The sequence below is a fragment of the Columba livia genome, chromosome 3 (assembly GCF_036013475.1).
Source record: "Columba livia isolate bColLiv1 breed racing homer chromosome 3, bColLiv1.pat.W.v2, whole genome shotgun sequence".
In the NCBI taxonomy this organism is placed as follows: Eukaryota; Metazoa; Chordata; class Aves; order Columbiformes; family Columbidae; genus Columba; species Columba livia.
The window spans coordinates 93,724,556-93,747,752 of NC_088604.1; the positions used below are offsets into that span (position 1 = coordinate 93,724,556).

The following is a 23,197-nucleotide window of genomic DNA, read 5'->3' on the forward strand; positions in this document are numbered from 1 at the left end:
AACTTTAATATATATATAAATATTACTATTATTTTTTTTTAAAGAGGGGAAAAACTAGATACTGTGTTGAAAAATATTGTTCTGTTCACATTCCGAAAAAGGGCTTGAAAGATGAATATGTGTGTGCTCTTTTTGTTCAAGAAGGAACTTAAATTTTCTGCTCAGTCCTGAGCTGTAGGTTTCTGTCATAATCAGACACGTTGTCAACCCAGATCTGTTTATAATCAAAGTCAAAGCTGCAAGCGGCATTACTGCTACTCTACTTTGAGACCGCAACTATTAAGAAATTAGTTTTGATTAGTTTGTTTTGTAATAGTGTTGTTTTGACATCGTGTTGCGTGATGTCAGGAAGGGCCTCTTTTTAACGTCATCCTGAAAAAGCAGGGCTATAAAACAGACACTGGCAGGAAAATGGAAAACAGATGAAGTAGTCGTATGTCATCTAGGGAACGGTATTCCTCGAGAGGACAGAAGTGATCTAATCGCCTTTGATTTTATGAAACGCTGTAGAAAGGAATCTGCTTATATATTAGATTTTGAGTAAATGGTCATTTTTAAAAGTGAAAAGTTTGATGTTTGTAACTTAAACTGACACGGTGCAATGAACGAGCACCCTTTGGAGAGCCATCTGCCAACTGTCCGGACACAACAGTCACAGCGTTTTCTTTTTTTGGGTGGTTTTACTTCTCAGTTGTCCTCTTTCACTCTTAGTTCCCAGCGGATGATAGCTCCCTAATATAACGTGTGGAGACTGGGTATGAACACCCCTTTACGTTCTATCTACTGCCACTGCTTTTCTTCTGTCCCATGGTTTTTCTGTTGGCCAGGTGCCTGTGTGTTGCTTTGCTGCGGAGTTGCACAATTCCTGTCTAGCTCCAAGTAGAACGTATAAGCAGGTTATTTCCACATAAGAAATTTGGTTTCTAACTTGACTTTATTTTTACTAGCCTATGTAACTCTTGGGTTGGGCCAGTGTTTTTTAAATTTGAAGGCTTTTTAAATTGTGTGAAGCCTGTGTATATCTGCAGTAATGTTTCACATGGCTCTCTTACATTTGATATGTTGAGAATAGGGGCAAACTTGATTATTACCTAACACCGTAGAGAAGAAAACCTTCAGTGCAACACGAAGCGATTTGTGAATCAGCAGGTGAAACTTTGCCTTTGCAAATCTAATATTACAGGTATTAGTGACTTGTGATGCTGGATCTGCCATCATTTGGATGGGAATCTGATCTCTTGCTTGATATTCATCATCTTGTTAAGGTGATGTATGAGAAAACCTGAGATAAATCTCCAGTTTTGTCAAGCAGTCATTCAGTGAGCTTTGTTGATTTAAATGTTCGTGCTTGTCTCTGAAGAGCAAGAATACGATCTTATTTTACCAGGGTGTTTTGAGTGACGGTATTGATAGTGATGTGGTCATGTTTACACCTAAATAGGCAGCACTTTGTGCAAAAAGAGTAAAAAAATACTTCACCAATTTGGAATGCACCTGGTCTACCTAAAATACTTCCTGTAATTTCAGTTGGAGAACTTACCCTCTGTGTGATCCTTGACAACATCCTGGCTGCAGGTTCACTGTTCTCTGTGAGGCTTTTGTCTCAGGACTGTTACACGAAGCTTCTTCGCAGCTTCACTTCTCTTTCTGTTTGTTCTGAACACAGTATACATTTACAAAAATTGCATTACTCTTTGGTCTCAAATTAGCTTTACTTAACAATTTCCACTATAAAACCAATTACAAAATGCTTTGATAGGCAAGGACTATGTCTTACTTTTCTGTTCTGCCTATATTATATCATGGTTGTCCTTAAAATCTGTGTATATGTTCTTAATACATCCTTTCAGTTCCCCATAATATCACCAAGGCTTTAACAGAGAACAATTGTATAGTTAGAGGACATGTAATAGGCTACTAGTAGAACTGTTTACATCTGGCATGATCAAAGCTTTTAGAGTATATGAATGTGTATGTGGGAGGTCTAATTTTTATGTGGGTGGATTCACAAAGACTAAAACACTGCAGTACTTAACCCCTTTCCCTTTATGAAAATTCAGTTCCTCAGAATGAAAAAAAGCATGTAGTACCTGATTCTTATCTTTTGTTTTTCACTTGAAGGAGTAGTATTAATTCTTCTGCTTGTAACTACTTGTTTAAGGCATAGAGAATTTTTTGTATTTCAGTCCGTGTAGTGGCTTATTTAGTAAGATGCTTATCTTGTTTGGGATGTTTTTGCACGTTGGAACATATACGTGTTTTAGAATTAAAAAAAAATTATATAATTTTAACACAGTTTTGATCGTCTGTAGAACTGTTGTGGTAGGAGCCCTACTGTATTTGCTGTGTTTGGTAATAGCTATGTCTTCAGGTTTGATTTCAGCTGGTTTAGCTCCATTGGCTGGCAGCTTCTAGAAATCTGTCCTTTGAAATTTTTCATGTGGTTACTTTAAATAGTTACCTATGTAATGACGGGCTATTCATGCTCAGTCACGGGAATCATCTCCGTTAGTATTTTGTTCACGTGTGCTGGGCGGGGGACTCTCCCTCCTTCGTCTTGCCTTCCCCGGCTCCCAGTTGCACCAGCGCTGGCTGCCGGGAAACCAGCTCAGCCCGCCAGCCCAGCAGGAGAAGCCAAATCCCTATTCTGCTCTTCTGAGTGTTAATTTAGCAGGTGCTGAGCAGAGCACCTGAGCTGGCTGGAGGTACGCGTCGGGAGCCCCGTGGGCCCAGGGGGCTGTGGGGAGAGGGGAACCACCGGCCCTTCTTGCCCCTGCTGAACTTCCAGCTCGGTCAGCGCACTTTCTGAAGTCACAGCGTGAGTCATGGACACGGCATCGTGTGTAATATATGGCTTCTTGAAAATCAGACCTGCTTCACAGGCAAATAATGATGTGAGGAGCGGTTCTTTTAAACAGTCAATACGTCAGCAAAGAAACGTACGTTTGTGTTTAGAATACAATACGTCAGCAAAGACACATACATTTTGGTTTAGAATACATATACCTTTTGTGGGTATCATAAAAGATTCTGTGCATGCTTACAGCATCTCTTGCTATTACTTGTAAAGCTGGGAGCTGTCAAAGCAGTAGAACGTTTTCCCCTCTGAAAGCATTTTTTACCGGTTAGATCACAGGTATGTATGTAACTTCACTTGCTGTTCTTTATCTGTATTATTTCGACATTCCAAGTTTAGTGAGTCGATATGCCTTGTTTGGATACTTGCTCCATCTCTTCATTGTCCTTGTGGCAATGGTAGTTCCCAGATCTGATCTTGAACTATTCTAGCATCAAATTTGTGTGAACTGGTATCAAAGTCAGTTAATGTCGGTGCGCTCTGTAAGTAACAGCAGCTGAGGAAGCGATTCAGAAACCATGGAGCCATTTGGGATGGGATGGCATGGCATGGGATGGGCAGGTGGAAGCGAAAATTCTTCATCTGCCAGAGTTGGATCTGTGACAAAACCTCAAGCAGCAGGAGGCCGCCGCGCTGGCTTCTTTAGCACAACACCTGAGGTAGGCAGGCGCCTACCCACATTTTTGAAGCCTGTGTTTCAGTGTTATCGAAGTGGTGTTGCTTTGTTTTTCTCTGGTCTCAGTGTCAGAACTGATGCATGAGTTGGGTTGATCAGTTGTATGGTGTCTGCAGTTCACAGAAGGGTGGTTGGCATCTTGTGAGTCAGTACTGTGTTCAGGGCCTTCATGATTTTCCTGTGTGTTAGACCTCCTTTATGTGTTTTTCTTTTTCACTTCTTAAAACCAAAACCAAAACAACAACAAAAAACCCAAATCAAACACCTTACAGTTTCTGTTGTTGCAACACAAGGATTCCCTGCAAGACTGCTGTGCTGTGTAACCACAAAAAAAGCCTGTTCCTCTGTGTCAGACTGATGAAAAACTGCTAGCAAGCAAGTCCGGTGTAAGTAGTATGTCAGTATCACCTGTTTTGCTACCTCTTGGCAGTTTTCAGCATGTTCACATAAAAACAGAATGTAGAGGCCCCAGTACATGTTTTGGTGCATTTCTCAGGAGTCCAATTTTCTCATTCTCAAAGAGAGCGTGTCTGTATTTATACTTAAGGAGTCTAAATCTTAAAAGGAAAGAAAGGCCCCAGAAAATGGCAGGTATTTCAAATGTGTGCAGTTGTATCTATAATAAGTCTCCCAAAGCAACAGCTAACTTCAGGAAGACAGCAGTGGGAAATAACATTTGGTTTTTAGCTCCCAGCATCACTGAATTTGCTAAATATTCACATACAAACAAAATGACACAAGCAAGGGACACTATACAAATTTTGACAGTCATAGCCATTCAGTAGCCATCCATAAAACTCTGAAGGATCATCAGAACTCAAAAGAACTGTGGTTAAAATGTGTCTTGTAAGCGTTAATAACCGGGATGCTTATTTCAGGCTCAGAAGCCCACACTCCGTCTTCATTTCTGTTCTTCCAGCTCTAAGCACCACCAGTATTTCTGAGTAGTAGAGGTCTCCATGGCACTTGAAGAAACTGTGTTTTTTACCTGAGTGTAGAAAATCAAAACAGAGAGGACAAACATTGTACCTCTTCATCAGAGTATCAGACCTGGTACAAAGTGGGACACATGAGCAGAGAAAGCAAGTGTCTTGGTTTGGTTATTTTCACAGAATCACAGAATGTTAGGGATTGGAAGGGACCTCGAAAGATCATCTAGTCCAATCCCCCTGCTGGAGCAGGAACACCTAGATGAGGTTACACAGGAATGTGTCCAGGTGGGTTTTGAATGTCTCCAGAGTACGAGACTGTACAACCTCCCTGGGCAGCCTGTTCCAGTGTCTGTCACTGAGAAGAAGTTTCTTCTCAAGTTTAAGTGGAAACTCTTATGTTCCAGCTTAAACCCATTACCCCTTGTCCTACCATTGTTTGTCACCAAGAAGAGCCTGGCTCCATCCTCGTGACACTCACCCTTTTTATATTTGTAAACATTAATAAGGTCACCCCTCAGTCTCCTCTTCTCCAAGCTAAAGAGACCCAGCTCCCTCAGCCTTTCCTCATAAGGGAGATGCTCCACTCCCTTCATCATCTTTGTTGCCCTGCGCTGGACTCTCTCCAGCAGTTCCCTGTCCTAATTTCCCTGATTTTGTTGGGGTTTTTTTTTGTTTCTTTGGGTGGTTATTTTTTGTTTTGGTTTCTTTGGTTTGGTGGTGTTTTGTTTGTTTTTTTTTTTAATAAAGGATCCTGGGAAGAAATGTCAGCGAAAACAATACCTAAAAACCCCAATACCTAAAATAAATGGTGTGGGAGTGTTGTACCCCTGCAAGCTCTCCCTCATGGACAAAGGTGAGAGATGTCCTACTACAGTGATAAGTCCTGACATGAAGAAAACAGATTTGAACATTTGAGTTTACTGTCTAGCAGAGACAAACGGCGTATGTAACATTATTAGTGTCACAGAGAGATTGACTGCCTGCCTTCCTGTTCCTTGTTCAAGGAGATTTCCATTTACCCTCATCTAACTCCAAGATAAAGACGGGACCATCTGTTCTTTCTCCTTCACTCCCTTCCTTATTATGGTCCTTTGTTCTCATGGTCTCAAATACTAATTCATCCTCCCTGTGTCCTTGGTACATTGCCTGCTCTGTCAAATCCTATCTTTCTGTTGGTCTGGTTTGCCCTTAGCTGTTTCCTATGTTTCCTTATGCGTTGGCATATGGATTTTGGTGTTTTAGTGTATGTTTCTCTGCTGTGCCAACGTTCTCCAGCAGCCCTGGGGCTGGTTGGAGACTGGGGGAGGTGTCACAGGACACAGGTCCATGCCGCAGCACTGGGCGTGGGATGTGAAGGACAGGTCTCGGCTGGACTGCTATGCCTCTTTTATGTCAATAATCATTCTCCTTCATGAGAAATGCTTCAATACGCTCAGAAACAGAAAATAAGGTCTGCCTTCCACGTCAGCATGGATTTTTACCAAAGAATTTACTCTGATGTGTTGCCTGCTCACAAAAGGCAGCCTTCAGGAGTGATGTGTCGTTATGATCTCACTACTCAGAAGACAGACGATTCAGTGAACAGCTGTTTGTGTGCTGGTGACTATGGACAACGATGAATTTTGCCAAAATCCTTTTTACTGTAATAGGGATTTTACAGGGGGCTTGTTTGTTAGCTCTCCCGCTCCGGTCCTCTTCCTGCATCCCCATTAAGAAAAACTGCATTAATGCTACCAGTGGTGAAACTCATACCTGTGAACGCAGTTGTTGGAGTTCTCATGCAAATGGGGCTTCTGGCATTTTTATGTACTCTGTCATTGAGGGCAGCCCTAGGAACCACACGATTGAAACAGCAGCTGCCCCAGTGAGAGCAGTGGGGAAGTTCAGGGAAGAAATACGGTGTGGACAATGGCTTTGTGTACAGCTCTGGCATCACAGCAAAACCTAGATAAATATAGCTCTGCGATGGTTTTGTAAACAGTGTCTGCCTTTCTCTTCTTTAACATCTCTCTAAGCCTGTCTTGTGTACTTGATCTCTTACATGTGTGTGTATCTCATTATATATAAAGAGATTGCACACCAAATAGTGATTCCTTTTATATCCCAGCCCTTTAAAAACATATAATGTGCTGCAGGTTTTAAGTTCCAGTGAATCATCAAATCAGATTGAAGGCATAGCTGCAGTTTTGCAAAAACAGTCACCATGCAGTAGTGTCAGGACTGTCTCTGGAGACGTTTCTAACAGACATCTTTGTATATTTAAACCCAAATTAATGAATGTCACTACATGGGAAGGAGAAAAATATTAAGCATCAGCATTTTCAGTTGCTTCATATTTTATTTCGGGATTGAGAGAAGGCCTCAAGTGGCACAGAAATAAACATTCTCCCAGTTTATTTGTAGTACAATTCATCATTCTAAATTGTGTTTGTGTAAATTCAGCATCTGTTTTCAAAGAAATAATTTCTGCGCCGATTTTATTTGAAAATGTTTGTCGTCCTGCTGTATGTCGCCATGCATGTGTTTCTCTCAACAGAGTTTGCCCTTAGGATAGTGAGTGCTCCGATGGCCTTGGATTTGGCGCTGGGCACGGTGTGCGAGCTGCTGCAGCGGTGGGGGCAGAACCGTGCCGGTGTGCCCGTCCTGCTGGGCTGGCTGCTGGGGGACAGCGACCCGAAAACAGACCCAGAAGCTTCAGCCCCGGTAACGTTAACCCTGAGTTGCTATCGCGCGTTGGGATCGCTACGTTTCTGCAGTCAGTTGCAACAGGATGAAATACCTCATCTGATGAAGCCTGGTGTTCACTACTGCAGTATTAATAGACCTACAATTAAAAAAATAAATAAATCACATGGACAATATTTAGAATAAAAATAGTTTATCTGTTTCCTGGTAATACCAGTGTAAAATTAAAGAAATCACCAAGCAAACATTGAAATACATCAAGATTTACTTAACGGATCCTTGTCGACTGAAACATACTGACTGAGGCTGTAACTGATTGTGTTCACTATCCTTGCAGATGAAGGTTTGCCTTGAAATTAAACCGCTGCTGTGGGTGCCAGGCACATCTGGCATTCAAGCACAGCCTTCTCCCAACTGGTGGCTTTTCCAGAGATGTCACCTAAATATTTGGTAACTTCGTGCCGCCTTCCATAGGACTGATTCTGCTGTATAGCACATGAAACAGCCTCGCTCACATCAGTCATTGTTTGCAGAAGCATCATTTGTGTCAAGAAAAACTTTGCCACGCTGGTTCTTTAAAACTTAGTGCTGTATAAATACACTGTGCTCTCTTTGTCTTGAAAAGACTGTACAAATTAAAATAATGCTGGAAGGTAAATGGGAAGGAGCAGGAGCAGCTACATCTTGGAGAAGTTTGTTGACAATTAATATGACCCATGAAATATATTATGAATCTTTCCTTAAGCCTTTGGTTTAGGTATGCCTTTCTGATGTTTCACTGACTGATACAATTTTCCTTTTCCTTTTAATCCACTCAAAAAGCTCCATGACATAGCAAATTACCATACTGGTTACAGAGGGCTCTCAGTGAAATACGAGACAGTTTCACAGGGGAAGGCAGGCACATGTTAAGGATTAGGACTACTATTTACTTCCACTATTTCCCAAGAGTTATACCATAACTGCCTCATTTTTGAAGGTATAATTTCTTTCACAAAGTAGGAAACTTTTTAATTGTGTTTTCCCAAACCTTTGAAAAACGATGCATGTGAATGCATATGAAACTTTACCCTTTTTTTCTTTGCTATAAAGAAGCTATTCTGTAACAGCCTCTATTCTCATTATTATCAAGACTGAAAGTCGTTTTCTAATCACTGTTTGTTTTTTTCTTTTCTTTTTGTTAAGGAAGAAGACGATTACCTGTTTGATAAAGGCGAAGTGAATTTTTGGGCAGAGAAGTTGACTCATGTCAGACAACTTAGTAAGCATCTTTTACGGCTTATATCAACAACTCATCTAACTTTACCAGATCAAGGAGAACTTAATCGACTATCAAGAATAGCACTGGACCAAGCCCAGCTTGTTGGACACCTTCTTAGAGCGCTACCTCCTACTCCAGAATTTACCAAAACGGCAGAATTCACAAGATTGTCTATTCAAAATGAGAGAATATCTGTCTGCCTTAAGATATTAGATCTGCTGAAGACTGATGGTACTTGTAAAAATGAAAATCTGGAAAAGTAAATTACTAGAAGTTCATCTGCAGGGAGCTGCACATAATTCACTAGATGGGCAGAGGGACTGAATTCTAGCGATGCTCGAGGAACAAGGGATTGCTATAATGACTCGGTAAAGCGGCAACAAGCTTTTCAGTATTGAGGCTAAAACCACATTTTTAATATATGAGGCCATTATTTTTTCTTTTTTTCTCAAATGTGCTGAGGGAGACTGTTCCTTTTAAATGCATTTGCTAATTTCTTTCAGCTGAGCATGGTTTATTATAGCTACTGTAGGAAGTCAAGCAGCTAAACCTAATATTTTCCATTCATCCAGGTGCAGGCCACCTGTAGTTGTGTTACATTTTTTATCTCAGATTTTTACCTCCTGTGTTTTAATCCTGAGAAAATACTGATTTTTTTAAAAAAATCTCCTTTCAAGATGTAGAATGGTAATTATTTAATATTTTTAAAAATTTTACTTTATTGCTAAGTGTTTCTGAAAAAAAAGAAACAAACCGTGGCTGCTTTGTCCATGACAATTTTTGGACTGCATTTTAAATTTTACTGCATTTTCCTCTGGAGGAAGGCAAGGATTGTCCCTTTGGTGGGAATCTTATTTTGTAGATTAAAACAGCACTAGTTACACTCCTGCATGCCTCTTTCTTTCCTGTAAAACAAGTAACTACTTTTATAAAATTGCTCTAAAGTGAAGAGCGCTGTGTTCCAAGCAGCTGTTCCATTTTGAACAAAATGGTTTCATCTTTACTTTCGAAACACCTTGTTCTGCAAGCAGCCCTGGAAGGTAATTACGGCCCTGCTCAGCACTTAGGCCTATGAGAAGAGATATTGGGAGATGCTGTGATGGGTGCCCAGGTAGAGCAGTTGTGGGGAATATACCAAGTGTTCAACCATTTCACCCTCCAAAATGCAACAGCCGTTGTTGTGCTTTGCAATTTTATTTTTTGTTTGTTTTCCTGGGAACTGAAGTTGGTTTCTGATATGAAAATGAAATGTCGAAAATAAATATTTATGTTATAAGTCCGTTTTGTTCCTTCAGCCCAGGGCTGTGACTTGGCGTTTGGCTGCAGCCAAAACAAAGCTGTGCGGGGGCGGCCGTCCTTAGTTCAGCCTCCCTGGAACAGCGACGTGCCCAATAAACCACTGCTTGCTTGGAGTCTCCGCACCTAATTGTGTATTTTCGCGCAGTGCGCTCGTAAATCTCGATGATGACGATGATGATGCAGGTTAATTAGCAGCTCTTCCCACGGCGGGTGCTCTGCGTGTGGCGGCGCGGGGCCGGCAGGTGGCGCTGCAGCACCGCCGTGCGCGCCGGGCCGGGATTGGACCCCTCAGTGCCAGGGGCCGGTTTTACCTCACTAAGGTCTGGCTTAGCACTGCCGGGGGCTGGTTTAACCTCACCGGGGGCTGGCTTGGCAGTAACAGGGCCTGATTTAGCCTCATCAGAGCCTGGCTGAGCCTCGCCAGGGCAAGGCGTCAGTTTGCCCTGGCTGAGTGCTGTGGTGCCTGATGGCCGATTGCTTCCCACTTCTTGAGTTTAAATAAGAGTCTGCTGTAAATCAGGATATGCTTCTGAGTTAGGCTTAGCGAACATCTGAATGCTGCACGAGACCAAGTCACTAAAAACAAAGCAATAAAAAAAAAATTAAATACTTTTACAGTTTCCAGGATTCAGGGTTACTTATATATGTCATTTACAATGAAACGTGAGGATTTGATAGGCAAAAGGGAAAGATTAGACTCTGAGATGCAAAGATGTCTCACAGAATGCATGTTACCCAGCTTAACAAGCCACACTCTGAGTTAGGCTAAAAATTAGTTTGCATCTGTTTTAAGCTTCTGGGGAAAGAACAGCCCAGATTACGTCTGGAAGCCACTCTTAAAAATAGTCAAGACCTGTGCAATTAATTAACAGCTGCCGGTTTTACCACACCTTGACAACATTTTTGAACTAGTGTGGCAACAGCTTTTACAGTAGAAAACAAACAGGACTTTGTATAGTGTTGAAATTACAGGTCGTGTGACGTTAATCACTGACATGAGCAATGTAAGACTCTGTAGTACTAGACACTGGCAATGGTTTTATTGGATTGACTTTAAAATGTGTATGCCTATATATTCAATGTCAACGAATGGATAAATGCAGATGTGTAATTGCATAGTAGTAGATCCACAGTGACCATAAAACTTAAGTAACTTTGTGAAGCCTTGAGAACCTGGTTAATCAGTAACCCAAATAACTTGAAAACTCAGTCTTCCTTATTGTGGTTTTAGAATGCAACTGAAACCCGCCATCCCGCCTTAGTTTATGGAGAGCAAATAAAAATATATCAGCTCACATACATTTCACCACACACTGCTGGTGAATTGAGTTACTTTATAACTACGCAAGAACCTTTAAACCCTACGCAGCAATTACAGAAGAGGGTTAGCAAAACCTTATACCAGAGCACTGATCTGCCATGCGCTTGATCAAAGTCAGTTTATCAAAGTATTCCTCCAAACGCCGGTGACACGTTGCTCCTTGCATGACTCTCATCATAAGCTGTAACCCTCCCGCAGAGCGGGAGGCGGGAAAGGCAGGAGGAATTTTAAATTTGGGGCTGGCAATCGCTGTGCAGGCGGACGCGGGCACTAGGGGGTGGCAGATCCCCGCGCTGCCGCCGGCCCGTCCCAGCCCCCCCCCCCGGGCCGTGCGGGGCCGCCGGCGGGAGGAGGGACGGGCGGGAAGCGGCTCCGGTTGCGTCCCTCCCAAAAGCGAGCGGGGGACTTGCCCGAGTGAAGTGCCGGGATACGGGAAAGAACGGGGTCGGGGCTTTTTATTGCTCCAGCTCCTCCAGCCCGCGTCTTTTCCGGGAGTTTTTGTTTGTTTTGTTTTTGTTTTTTTTTTTTTTTCTTTCTATTTCTGTTGATAAGCTCAGCCTTAACCTCACAGGCTGGGCTTTCTCCTCCGCGGGTGAGCGCTCAAACGCAGTGCGGGGGGGCTGGGTGCAGAGCCGGGTCCGCGCTGCGCACGGTGCGTCCCGCCTGCTGCCCCCCCGCATCCTCGGGAGGGGAGGAACCAAATGGGAGCGTGAGCCGCACGGCGGCTCGGGGACGAGTGTGAAAACACGACTCGAAGTGCGCTAAACACCAGCCCCCCACCCCCCAAAGTTGCCTTCCTTTGCAAATGTGTTTTCAAAGTGCAGGGTTCCTGCTGACGTGGTCAGATTTGCACCCTCGGGTTTCCAGGGCCTGACATCCCGGCTCGGAAGCTGAAGAGGATCAAACGCCTCTGCTGGCTTTAGCAGCTATAAAACTTTACACGTCCATTTTCCCCCTTCCCATTTGTCCCGGGGCTGAGCAAACGCGGGAAAGGACAAGGGGTGCGGGGCCGCTGCCTGCGCCGCCTTTCCTACGTCGTGTTTGCGCAGCCTTATCGGCGCGGGAGGGGGGAGGGCGAAGGGGGGTGTTTTGCACGGCGGCTCCTGGCCCGCCCTGGACTACAGCCCGCTCCCGGGACGGGGCCCCGCCGGCACGGACCTGCCGCTGCCGCCGCCCTCATCCCGGCGGCGGGGGCAGCCCGGCGGGAGGGCTGCCGGGGCGGCAGCGGGGCGCAGGGAGCGGGGCGGGCAGCCCGCGACGAGGCTGGCGCAGCCCGGCGGGTCACAAGACCTTGGCGGCTGCTGCGCCGCGGTGCGAGGGGTGTTGGGACTGAGCGTGGGAGGGGTGCGGGAGGGGGGCGTGGGGGGATGGGGGCTGCACATCAGCGCGGCCGCTGCGGGGTTAACATCGCTGCCTCTCCGCGTCTGCCCGCCAAGCTCTCCAAACATTAGAAAACGGGAAATAAAAAACAACTCGGACCGCTCAGCGAGGGGGAAGCGGCGGGGCGCGCGTCCCGTGCCCAGCTGCCGTCCCGCCGGTCGCACCGGGGCAGTGCGAGCCCGACCTTTGTTTCAAACCAATTACGTGGCAAAAGTTTATTTTCGGTGGGGCGGGAGAAAAAGGTGTCCCCAGCGCTGCCGCGCCTCTCCCACGGTACTGCGCTCCCGCCTCCGCTCGGCGGCGGCCGCCACCCGCCCTGCGAATGCGCGGGCAACGCCGGCCCGCTCAGGGGCCTGGGGGCGCCGCTATTTGGGGAAAAGGGTGCGAAGACGAGAGCTTCACGGGGGCCGAACACGCAAGGCACTGTGCTACTCTGCCTCGGCCGCTTCCGCGGCCCCTGCCCCGCTCCGTCCCGCCCGCGCTGTCGGCGCACCCGGCTCGGGGATACCGGAGGCTGACGGCGGGCAACACGGCGGCACCGCTGCTCCCCGCCAGCCCCGCAGCGCAGCAACCACCAAACACCGCCGTTGCTGCCGGCCCTCTGCAAAACTTGGCGCGACCCCGCGGGGCGGCCCGGCCAGTCGGGGCGGGCCCGCCGGGCGGAGCGGGGCGGGCGGAGCGGGGCACCGCCCCCGCGGGCCGCGGCCGCGTTTATATGGGGGCGGCGCGGGGCACCGCGGAGTTCCCGCAGTTCGCTCGCTGCTGTGCAGCTGCCGTCGCCGCCTCGGCCCGGCACCCGCCGTCCCGCCCGCTGCGCCGGGAAGGAGACGGGACCATTTCGGATCTCAAGCAAACGGCCCCCTCCTATCTAGTCGTGGCTTTTCCAAACCCTCCGAGGAGCGCGGGATCTTTCGGTCCTTCCTGTATTTCCGATCATTACAGGATCTAGAAATGTCGACGACACTTTTATCTGCCTTCTACGACATTGACTTCTTGTGCAAGGTAGGGAGGAGCGTAGTTCCCCAGGCGCGACCCGGTGCCCCGGGCCGGTGCCGCGGTTTGCAGGACGGCGCTCCCGGCGGCTGGGGCCGGGGGGACGAGTCCTGGCGGGGCGGCAGGCCCACGGCCGCCCGGGACGGAGTGTGCGGCCGGTTCTGCGGGCGGTTCGCTGCCTGACAGCTGGCCGGTTTAAAGCAGCGCGGGTCCTGCTGCAAGGCGGCTGATGCAAGCCTGCGAGACCCGGAGAGGCGTGCTGCACCCTCGCTGCGGGGGCTTCGGGGGTGTTTTTTTGTTTTCTGAAGCTGTAGAGGCGCTGAGCTGCTCTGCAGGCACTCGCACACAACTGCTGCGCTCCCGGGAGCAACTTCATAAAAGTTGCTCATGCAGCAAAGCTTGTAAGGGTGTTTCTCCCCGGCTCTGCCCCGCTCGCCCTGGCATCCCAGTGCTTGCGGCAGACCCGCTTTTGGGGCCGGCCGGGCGGCGCGACACCTGCCTCGACCCCCGTCGTGCGTCCGCAGCGCTCGCCGGCGCCGCGAAGGGGGTGCTGGGCGCCCCCGGGAGCCTTGTCGGTGGGCTGGTGGTCACCGTGCAACACGCTCTCTCTCTCCCGCTCCCTGTCTCCCCCGCCCCCCCCCCCCCGCTCCCCCTCCTCCCATCCCCCGCCCCAACAGACGGAGAAGTCCCTGACCAACCTCAGCAGCATGCTGGACAAGAAGGCCGTGGGGACCCCGGTGGCCCACCCCAGCTCCAGCTTCGCGCCAGGCTTCCTGCGGCGGCACTCGACCAGCAACCTGCCGGCGCTGGCCGGCGGCTCCAAGTTCCCCAGCCCCACCGGCTCCAGCTCTTCCTCCACCTCGTCGTCCTCCTCCTCGTTCGGCAGCCTGAAGGAGACGGGCTCCGGCGGAGGCGGCAGCAGCAGCCCCACACCCCTGCTCAACAAGGAGAACAAGTTCCGGGACCGCTCCTTCAGCGAGAACGGCGAGCGCAGCCAGCACCTCATGCAGCAGCTCCAGCAGCAGCAGGCGGCGGCCGGCAAGGGGGGCGGCTCCGGCGGCGGCGGCGGGGCCCCCATCAACTCGACGCGCTACAAGACGGAGCTGTGCCGCCCCTTCGAGGAGAGCGGCGCCTGCAAGTACGGCGAGAAGTGCCAGTTCGCCCACGGCTTCCACGAGCTGCGCAGCCTCACCCGCCACCCCAAGTACAAGACCGAGCTCTGCCGCACCTTCCACACCATCGGCTTCTGCCCCTACGGCCCGCGCTGCCATTTCATCCACAACGCCGACGAGCGCCGCCCGGCGCCCGGCGGGGGCACAGCCGCCCCCCCCAGCGCCGCCGCGGCGGGGCCGCACCACCACCCGCCCCCGCACCCCGCCGGCAGCACCGGCGACCTCCGCGCCTTCGCCCCCCGCGACCACCCGCTGGGCGGCGGCGGCGGCGGCTTCGGGCACCCGCGCGGCGGCGAGCGGCCCAAGCTGCACCACAGCCTGAGCTTCTCCGGCTTCTCCGCCCACCACCACCACCCCCCGCACCCCCACGGCGCCGCCCCGCCGCCGCCCGGCGGCCGCCTGGACGCCCCCCTGCTGGAGAGCCCCGGCGGGTCGCGCACGCCGCCGCCGCCCGCCTCCGCGTCCTACTGCGAGGAGCTGCTCTCGCCGCCCTGCGCCAACAACGCCTTCGCCTTCTCGGGCCAGGAGCTGGGCAGCCTCATCGCGCCCCTCGCCCTGCACACCCAGAACTTCGCCGCTGCCGCCGCCGCGGCTGCGGCCGCCGCCGCCTATTACCGCTGCCAGCAGCAGCCGCCGCCCGGCGGGGCCTGCCCGCCGCCCCCCGCCTCGCCGCCCTTCAGCTTCCAGCCCCTCCGCCGCCTCTCCGAGTCGCCCGTGTTCGACGCGCCGCCTAGCCCCCCGGACTCCCTCTCCGACCGGGAGAGCTACCTGAGCGGCTCCCTCAGCTCCGGCTCCCTCAGCGGCTCCGAGTCGCCCAGCCTGGACTCGGGCCGCCGCCTGCCCATCTTCAGCCGCCTCTCCATCTCCGACGACTAGGGGGCCGGGGGGCGTCCGGCCGTGCGGCTGCCGAGCAAGTAAGTTAACGAGCGAAGAAAGCGAATCCTCCTCTTTTTATACATCTATCTATCTATATATACATCGAGAGCTGAACAAAACAAGGCATTTTGCAAAAGGGCAAATGACACGAACTGAACAAAACTTATTTTTATAGAGAGACCTTGGAAGAAGGGGATTTTGTTTTGGGGTTTTTATCTTGTTGTTCTTTGGAGACAAGTTATGATATGCACCAGCAGCAGCCATTCCATCTGTGTTCAAAAAAAGAGAAAAAAGCATTAGAAAAGACCACCTGAAAGCAACAATCAATCTGGGGAGCGTGTGTCCAGCCTGCCCAGCTCCTCCAAACCTTCAGACACACACAAAGTTACAAGCTAGTTTGTCTTTCAATCCAGTTTAAGTAAAAACACAGAACATACTAAACCTATAAGCTTTTTTTTTTTTTTAAAAAAAAAAAAGAAAGAAAAATCCAACATCCTGCCAAGAATATGCCTTGATAACAACCTTCCTTTTTATATATCTATATATTATTATTATAACAAATGCTAAAACCTTCATTCCAAAGTTTAATATTGGTTCCATTGCCACCACTTAGTGGATGTTTGGCTTAGAACAATTTTTGTTTGTTGTTGCTTTATTTGGAAGCACTCAACTGAGTTTAGTTTGTAATTGTTGGAGAATAACTGCTGATTTTTTTTTTTTAATTTTTTTTAGCTGTTTGAGTTGATTGCATGAATGAGTCACTGCACACAACTCAATATGAAACTATTTAACTTATTTATTATCTTGTGAAAAGTATACATTGGTAATTTGTTCATACTGTATTTATCGGGTATGATGAAAAGCAATAGATATATATTCTTTTATTATGTTTAAATTATGATTGCCATTATTAATCGGCAAAATGTGGAGTGTGTTCTTTTCACAGTAATATATGCCTTTTTGTAACTTCACTTGGTTATTTTATTGTAAATGAGTAAAATTCTTAATTTAAGAGATTGTATGTAATATTTATTTCATTAATTTCTTTCCTTGTTTACGTAAATCTGAAAGATTGCATGGTTTCTTTATAGAAATCGGTCTCGATGCTGTGGAAGTAGTTTGAGGAATTTCTATGGGTTTTTTGTTTTGTTTTGTTTTAGAATGTAAATGGTTGTAGCCCGTCCGAGTTGAAAAACAAAAAAGAAACGACAACAACGACAAAAAAGACTGACGTAGCAATCAGACTTCAAAGTGGCAAATCTAATTCAGACTTGTTTAAAGTAACCAAAAAGTGTTTTTTGTTGCCTAACTCCACCAATCACACTGTGATATAGTCTCAAAGTATGTAGCAATAATTGGGGGGTCCCAGTATTACGTCTCACAGTGCCTTCTTGAGGGTCCATGCTTGCCTTAAATATCTCTCAACCAAATAAGTATTTTTCCTAATGCTTGAGATAATTTGAATGTAGGGATGGGTTTTAACTACAGCAAAATTTCACCACTCTTTATTTTATAAGAATGGAGGCCATCTTTGGATCTGAAACTTTATACAGTACATGAACATATCTTGTTTAATTGAATTCCAAAACTTGTAATTTCTTTTTTTTTTCTTATGTAGAAAGTCGTGAGTTTTCAAACTTTCCTGGACAGTGGATGAATGAGCAGTAGCTTAGTTTTGTTTGTACATAGGTACAGATTGAGCACTATGTACTCTTTTGGACTACTTTAACAGAAGTATGTTTTGAATGTAACTAAAGGATAAGTCAACTTGAGTTGTAATATATTTTTCGGGAGTCAGTTCACTACAAATTGTGTGAGACTGTAAACTTTGTACTGTAAATGTTTTGTAGTTCTCCCAATAAAATTTTTTTGGAAAAAAAAAAAAAAGTAGCTTTTCAAACTGTTAGAGCTGTGCCTGCCAGGCAGTGAGTGTTTCTTGCTAAACACCCCCTTGCCCTCCCAGTCACAACTGTGTCTAGCTACAGATTAACCAGTTTGCACTGCAACTCCAGTCCACTCCTGCAGCAATCACTGGTCGGGGGCCAAAGCTAATAAACACTTCCAGAAAGTTCGCGTTACCGGTGTGCTTGTGTACTGTATGCTGTCTGCCCTTCCCCCCCTCCCTGCCCCGTGTTTTTTTTTGTTTGGTTTTGTTTTTGAAACTAGGGTGAAGGATCAAACCTTTGCTACTTGTAGTAGCTAAACAGCTGGAGTGGAAAAATCTAGTAATGGCATTTATCGGTCACACGGCTTATTGGGGAATGTGTGAAGGTACCATGAGCCTTCCTGGCTGGTTTGGGGTAAGGAGGAAATGGCAGTTTGGGTAATAAAATGCATAATTAAGGTTTGCTCTTTGTCTCAAATGCTTTGTTCTTCTTCACTCTCAGGAATGCGAACTTCTGCTTCAGCACTCTCATCACCCAGCCAAGGGCATATTGGTGTTAGTCGGGCGAATGTTCAATGTGTTAATCAGTTTTCAGGGCTTGGGTTTTAAACAACTTATCTGAGGATATATTTGCATAACAAAATACTTGGTGGCCTGGGGTCTGTGTGTCTATTAATGCTGAGGAATTTTCTTAACGTTCTCCACATTTTGGTCCCTTATTCCAACCAACCCCTTCAAGTCATGGTTTCTACAGGCTCATTTTTGTTCTTTTGTCATACTAATAATAAATGTTGTCAACATCGTGGCATCTCTGCGCTGCCTGGACTGCCATGGTACTTTCTATAAATACAAGGTAGAATGTAATACGGGTGCCATATGTTTGTGTAACAAACCTTGGACTGACTCTCAGTTTAAAATTAAAACAAACGTAAGCGATGTATGACAACACAGTCCAGCTACAGCAACCTCTTTTTTTTTTTTTTTTAATGGATTGATCTGATGTTTTGGCTCAGAATTGCTCCCTTAGATTCCCAAACTAATTTCTGAAGAAATCCTGATTTGGTGCTGCATGCACGGTAGCCCCAAGCACGGCCGGGTCCTTCCCTGGGAATCCCTGGTGCAGATCCCATAGCTGTGAAGAGGAGGCTTTTGCCAGGATTTTGCAGGAACAGCGAGTAGCTCTGGGTTTGCCCAGTGTCTAAGCTGATACCTTCACTCACTCTTGGGATTTTGAAGCTATCCGTAAAACTAAAACTGAGTTAATTGGGAATGCATGTCTCATTTACTTTTCTTCCTTCCCTAGGTATGTTTTTAGCTTCTCCCCCTTGCCAACCTCTTCCCCTGAGCCCGCCTTTTTGTTGTCACAGTAGATAAGGACTTTATTTATTGCTATATTTCACTTATCTAGGACAGCTGTACTCCATCAGGGCAGTACTTTCATCTTCCCTGCGGTTTTCTGTTGGTTGAACGGGACCTCGGTGAGGGTGCCGGGGTTGGCTTTGGTGTCTCCCGGCTGGAAGAAGAGCTCTGGAAGCTTTACAGCAGCATGAAACACAACTGCACTGGTGTCAACACCGGGGCTTCGTGTGTTGAAAAGGCTGCCAGGACAGGGTGGGTGACAGCCCCCCGGTGTCCCCCAGCAGGCTGGTGGTCTGCTGGAGTGTGGGGAGGCCTGAGCTGCCCTCAGCCCTGCTCTGAGCCAGCGATGCTCCGAGACCCACTGCCCCGCACCCCGTTCCATTTGTATCTCTGCAAAAGGGTTCTGCTGCAGTGTTATGTGCGGCTCTTCAGAAAACCAGAAGTCCTTGAGCTGGGAAGATAAGTCTCTGTTTCTTGCGCTGCGTAATCAAGTGTTAACCTTTAAGCTTGGTGACTTATGTTGTTTATTTAAGCAAATGTCCTTTTGCTTTCATTTCAAAAGTCAGCGAAGCATGTAAAGCTGGTCAGACCATTCAGAAATTTCCTGATACCTTGCAATAAATAGATAAACTCTGCATAAAAGTAAACTTTTTCTTCAAGAGCTTATGGTTGAGAAGCAGCTCCAAGGTCTCTACAATTCCCGTTAGGGAAGTGATATTTCTTTTAATAGTTGGGGCACTTAAAATGACTTTGAGGAACTGAAAAATGGGGATCTTATTCGTTATTGTTTAGGAGTGAGTCTTGCATGCTTGCTTTAGTTGATAACCTGAAATTGCAGCCAAGGTGTAAATTTACAGGAATAGGTGTAATGGTGTAGATCTTGAAATGGGAGTTGATTTAACATAGCTTGGTATGATCATTTTCAAATGTATCAAATCGGCAGTTTTCATTTTTACTCCTTTGTCCACTCACTTCCTTTTGGGGGCTTTCTACTTGCGTGGGTTTTTCTCAGTTTGCCTTCTTCAGGTACAGTGGGTGTGCTGTAACTCCAGTGCTTCTGCTTTCTCTGGGCTTTGGGTTTTGCTGCCTGACCCAGGTTAATGTAGAAAGTAAACCAAATTCAGCACACACAGCTGAACGCATCACACACCACCAAAAAAACTCCCAGCAGTGTGCCACGAAGCACAGGAATGCTGCTCTTCACCTTGTGTATCGTGGTTTGGGCACGAGCTGATTTCATGGTATGATTTATCCTCAGTTCAGGTGTAGAAGCTGTAATTCACAGCCCAGTCTGTGTCACCTGTGGAAGAGGGCACATCTCCACCAGAGGAGCTGGTGGGCTGCCGGCTCCCCTCCCTGCTCTATTGCTGAGCGCAGAATACAGCAAGCCAATAACTCAGTGGTTAAAAGCATAGGCAGGGGATCGGCCATTTTCCAGAATATCATTCAAATGTCCAACGCAACTCTTACATTACTTTGAAAAATAAATCATTGCCCTCCTTCCATTTTTTGTCCCATCCTATCATTAGGTATGCAGCTTGGATTTAAAATAACTAGATAAGTAAAGGGTGTATCTGATTGCTTCATTTTCAAAGAAGGCCCAAGATTTCATTTTTGTTTAAGATGTACTAAGTTTTATATTTTCATTTTGCTAGTATAGCACTGAAGCCAGGGGACTTGTACTATATATTTTTAATTGTGTGGTCTGTTTTTTCTTGCTGACCTTGACTGTGAATCTTGCTTGGTGGAGCTTCAGGTGGTGGTGCTCATTGATAAGATAGGACATTTCAGGTGTTGCCTGCTGAGCCTACAGACTTTGGCAGCACATTAGCTCTGGAAACTAAAACTTCACTTTCTGGGCCTTCAGCTCAAGCTCATGTTCCTCAGTGGTCTAAGGTGAAGAAGGTACTGGGTTCCCACTTTGTCGCATCTGACGTATAGTTACATCGTCCCTTCTGCCAACCCTGCAGCTGGTTGGTACCTGCCCAGAGTGACCACAGCCGCCCGGTAAGTGCTCATCTGCTGAAGAAGTGGAAGCTTGGGACGAAAACAATATACTTGAGGTGATACACAGCAGGTTGCCTCCACTATCAGCAGTTCCTTTGCTCTGCTCCTCTCTGGCCTTTTCTGATACCCTCCCTGAGCTGGTTCGGGTCACTGATGTGGCAGACCCCCCCGGCACCCTGCTCGCAGCTTGGACCACGGGGTGCAGGGTGGGCGCTGGGTCCACTGCCACGTAAGGTCCACTCTGGCGCTCACCATGCCTGCCTGGGGGTTTGATGTGTTTTATTAACCAGACAGAAAGGAAAAAAAAAGGTGTTTTCTGCTGGGGCAGAGTTGAAGGGGGTCAGTAAGGAGTCTGACAAGTTTCAGAGCTGGTGTGAGGGAGGAGGAGGAGGTGAAGCCTGTATCCCAGAGCGGGGGCAGGAGTGACAAGATGGACAACAAGGGATCTCCCCACCAAGCTGCTAAATTGGATTAGTCCTCCTCTGTGGGTTTTGCTCAGTTTGAAGAAACATTGTTTCCTCCTCAGTTCTTTGGGAAATTCTTGGTACGCCCATTTAAAAACCGCTTTTCTGTATTGGTGATTGTAAATGACTCACATGGACCTTGAGTATTTATTGTGCTGTTTGAAAAGATACCGACATTTAAGGTAAGGCTCAAATCAAAATAGGGTTTAATGAATATATCCCTGAGTAGTTATTTTGTCTGGCTTACTGGAAATCAAGTAATGGTTGTGTGGCAAAGCTCTGCATCTTCTAAGTTCTGAAGGTGAAACAAAATGCTTGTTATCAGCTGGCATAGATGTAGCAGGTTGTGTAATTTTTTGCTGCGTATGTACTGAAGAATGTTGATTTATATGTCTAATTCCTTTATTAATATTAAGAATTTGACATTGGGTGAGGAGGGTGGAGGAATAAGATTCTTTCCTCAAGGTCTACAGGATCTTGTCTCTAAAAAGAACTTTTTGTCTCAAAGCTTAGTCAAACAGATACAAGTAATTTCATCTCTCCTTTCAAAGAGGTATAATGGATGTGTTAATGGAGGCATTTTGGGGTGAACCCCTGCCAGAATTGGCATTCCTGAGGAAAGCAGGCAAAATTATCCTGACAAATCTCCTCTCTGTTGCTGAAGCGGGATAGATGACATCTGCCGAGTAATTTCTATTCTGTACACCATCTGAGAAGGAAATACAGGGTAATTTAAAACCCTTTTTTTTTCCTACCATGGTTAATAAAATAAACAGGGAGCTGGATATGCTGAAATCTAAATACAAGGGTCCTATATCAATGGATTATTACCTTATCTTTTCTGAATGTGACGTTCACTTGAATACCTGGAATGGTAATAGCTACTCAAGATAAGAAATGGAGGGAAATTCAATAATAGTAAGAGGTCTGGTAACTTATGAGATCTTGATTAGCCTTCAGCTGCGCTTAAATGTCAGAAAAGGATTCCCTGTACTGTACGCAAAGGGAGCTAAATAGCAGCATGGAAACCATTCCCTCATTGCAGAAAAGCACTAACAACTGCCTTTTGTATTAAGGCTTTCTTCTATCCACATATATATATATTTATATTTTTAAATATATATATATATATATATATATATATATATACATGTTAACCTTCTGACTCTTCCATGGATGACCATTGTTTACCATAATGTTTCATCACTTTTCATTTGCAGCTTTGCTAGCTGTGGATGGTAGGTAGCTCTGCCCCTGCAGTGGTCCCAAACGTCTTGCCTGGTTGCGAGGGTTGCACATGCAGCTCTCAATCTCCTAAATACCGTCAAATCTGAAAGTGGACTTCCTTTTCTTAGTAGAGGCCGTAATCCAGCTTAATGCCGTTGGGGAGTGGTTTATTCTTCCCATGGGTGAGCGAGCCTGGAGAAGGAATAAGGGAACTCCGGCCCCTCCAGCTGCCCACCTCAGGAGGGTCCCTGGACTGGTGTGACACCTCGTTGCTGCCGTTGTGCTAAGAGGGCTAAACAGCATGCTGTAAATCTTAGAAGATGAATTCAGTGTTAACAAGTACGTTTTTTAAAGGTCACATTAGAGGAGGAATGCGGCAATTTGCCAATCCAGATGAACACCAAGTCTAAGAAGACAGGAATTTGTTCTCTGCTAGATTGGTGCTCTGATCTGGACTCATCCCACAGCCTTGTGGCTTTAGAACAAAAGTACGAGGGAGGGCAGGAGTATGTGAGTAACATGAGGCTCAGGCCTCCACTTTCAGCATCGGTGCAACTTTATATTGCCTTGAACTGCGTGTGAAACCACAGCCTGAGTTATGTTCTGTGGGTTTTCTGCACAGGTGGTTGAAATCTCAGGATTTATCAAATGGTGTCCAGGGGACAGGAGGAGGCAAAACCTCTTGTAGCAAACTGTGTTGAGCTTTCTAGAGCTAAACCTGAACATTTTGCTTCAGTTTGGCTGTTTTGGGGAAGTGCATCTAGGAACACTGGGGAGAGGATGCTGAGGAAAGGGAAGGCTGA

The 23,197-nt window shown here is 46.9% G+C and overlaps 2 protein-coding genes across 13 annotated transcripts in view; both read left to right on the forward strand.

Annotated features, from left to right (window-relative positions):
• Positions 1 to 9,821, forward strand: part of THADA (THADA armadillo repeat containing) — a 167,798-nt gene extending 157,977 nt beyond the window's left edge. For 10 of the 12 annotated variants that reach the window (XM_065058283.1, XM_065058278.1, XM_065058284.1 and 7 more), the window contains 2 exons: positions 7,002 to 7,168; positions 8,336 to 9,821. In XM_065058283.1, the coding sequence (XP_064914355.1) occupies positions 7,002 to 7,168; positions 8,336 to 8,674 (506 nt within the window). In that variant the 3' untranslated portion in view covers positions 8,675 to 9,821. Of the gene's footprint in view, positions 1 to 7,001; positions 7,223 to 8,335 lie in introns of those variants that run through there. The other 2 variants (XR_010471580.1, XM_065058292.1) reach the window with 2 other exon arrangements.
• A 3,308-nt stretch (positions 9,822 to 13,129) lies between these two features.
• ZFP36L2 (ZFP36 ring finger protein like 2) lies at positions 13,130 to 15,913 on the forward strand. The gene is made up of 2 exons (XM_065058304.1): positions 13,130 to 13,413; positions 14,082 to 15,913. Exons 1-2 carry the CDS (start codon positions 13,363 to 13,365, stop codon positions 15,450 to 15,452), a joined length of 1,422 nt encoding a protein of 473 aa, XP_064914376.1. The 5' UTR covers positions 13,130 to 13,362; the 3' UTR covers positions 15,453 to 15,913.
• The last annotated feature ends 7,284 nt before the right edge of the window (positions 15,914 to 23,197 follow it).

What these genes read in the sequence shown, in the direction of transcription:
- ZFP36L2 (XM_065058304.1), top strand. Translation starts at nt 13,363, where the DNA reads ATGTCGACGACACTTTTATCTGCCTTCTACGACATTGACTTCTTGTGC. An exon ending in ACATTGACTTCTTGTGCAAG is followed by an intron (nt 13,414 to 14,081) that starts GTAGGGAGGAGC and finishes CCGCCCCAACAG; the next exon opens with ACGGAGAAGTCCCTGACCAA.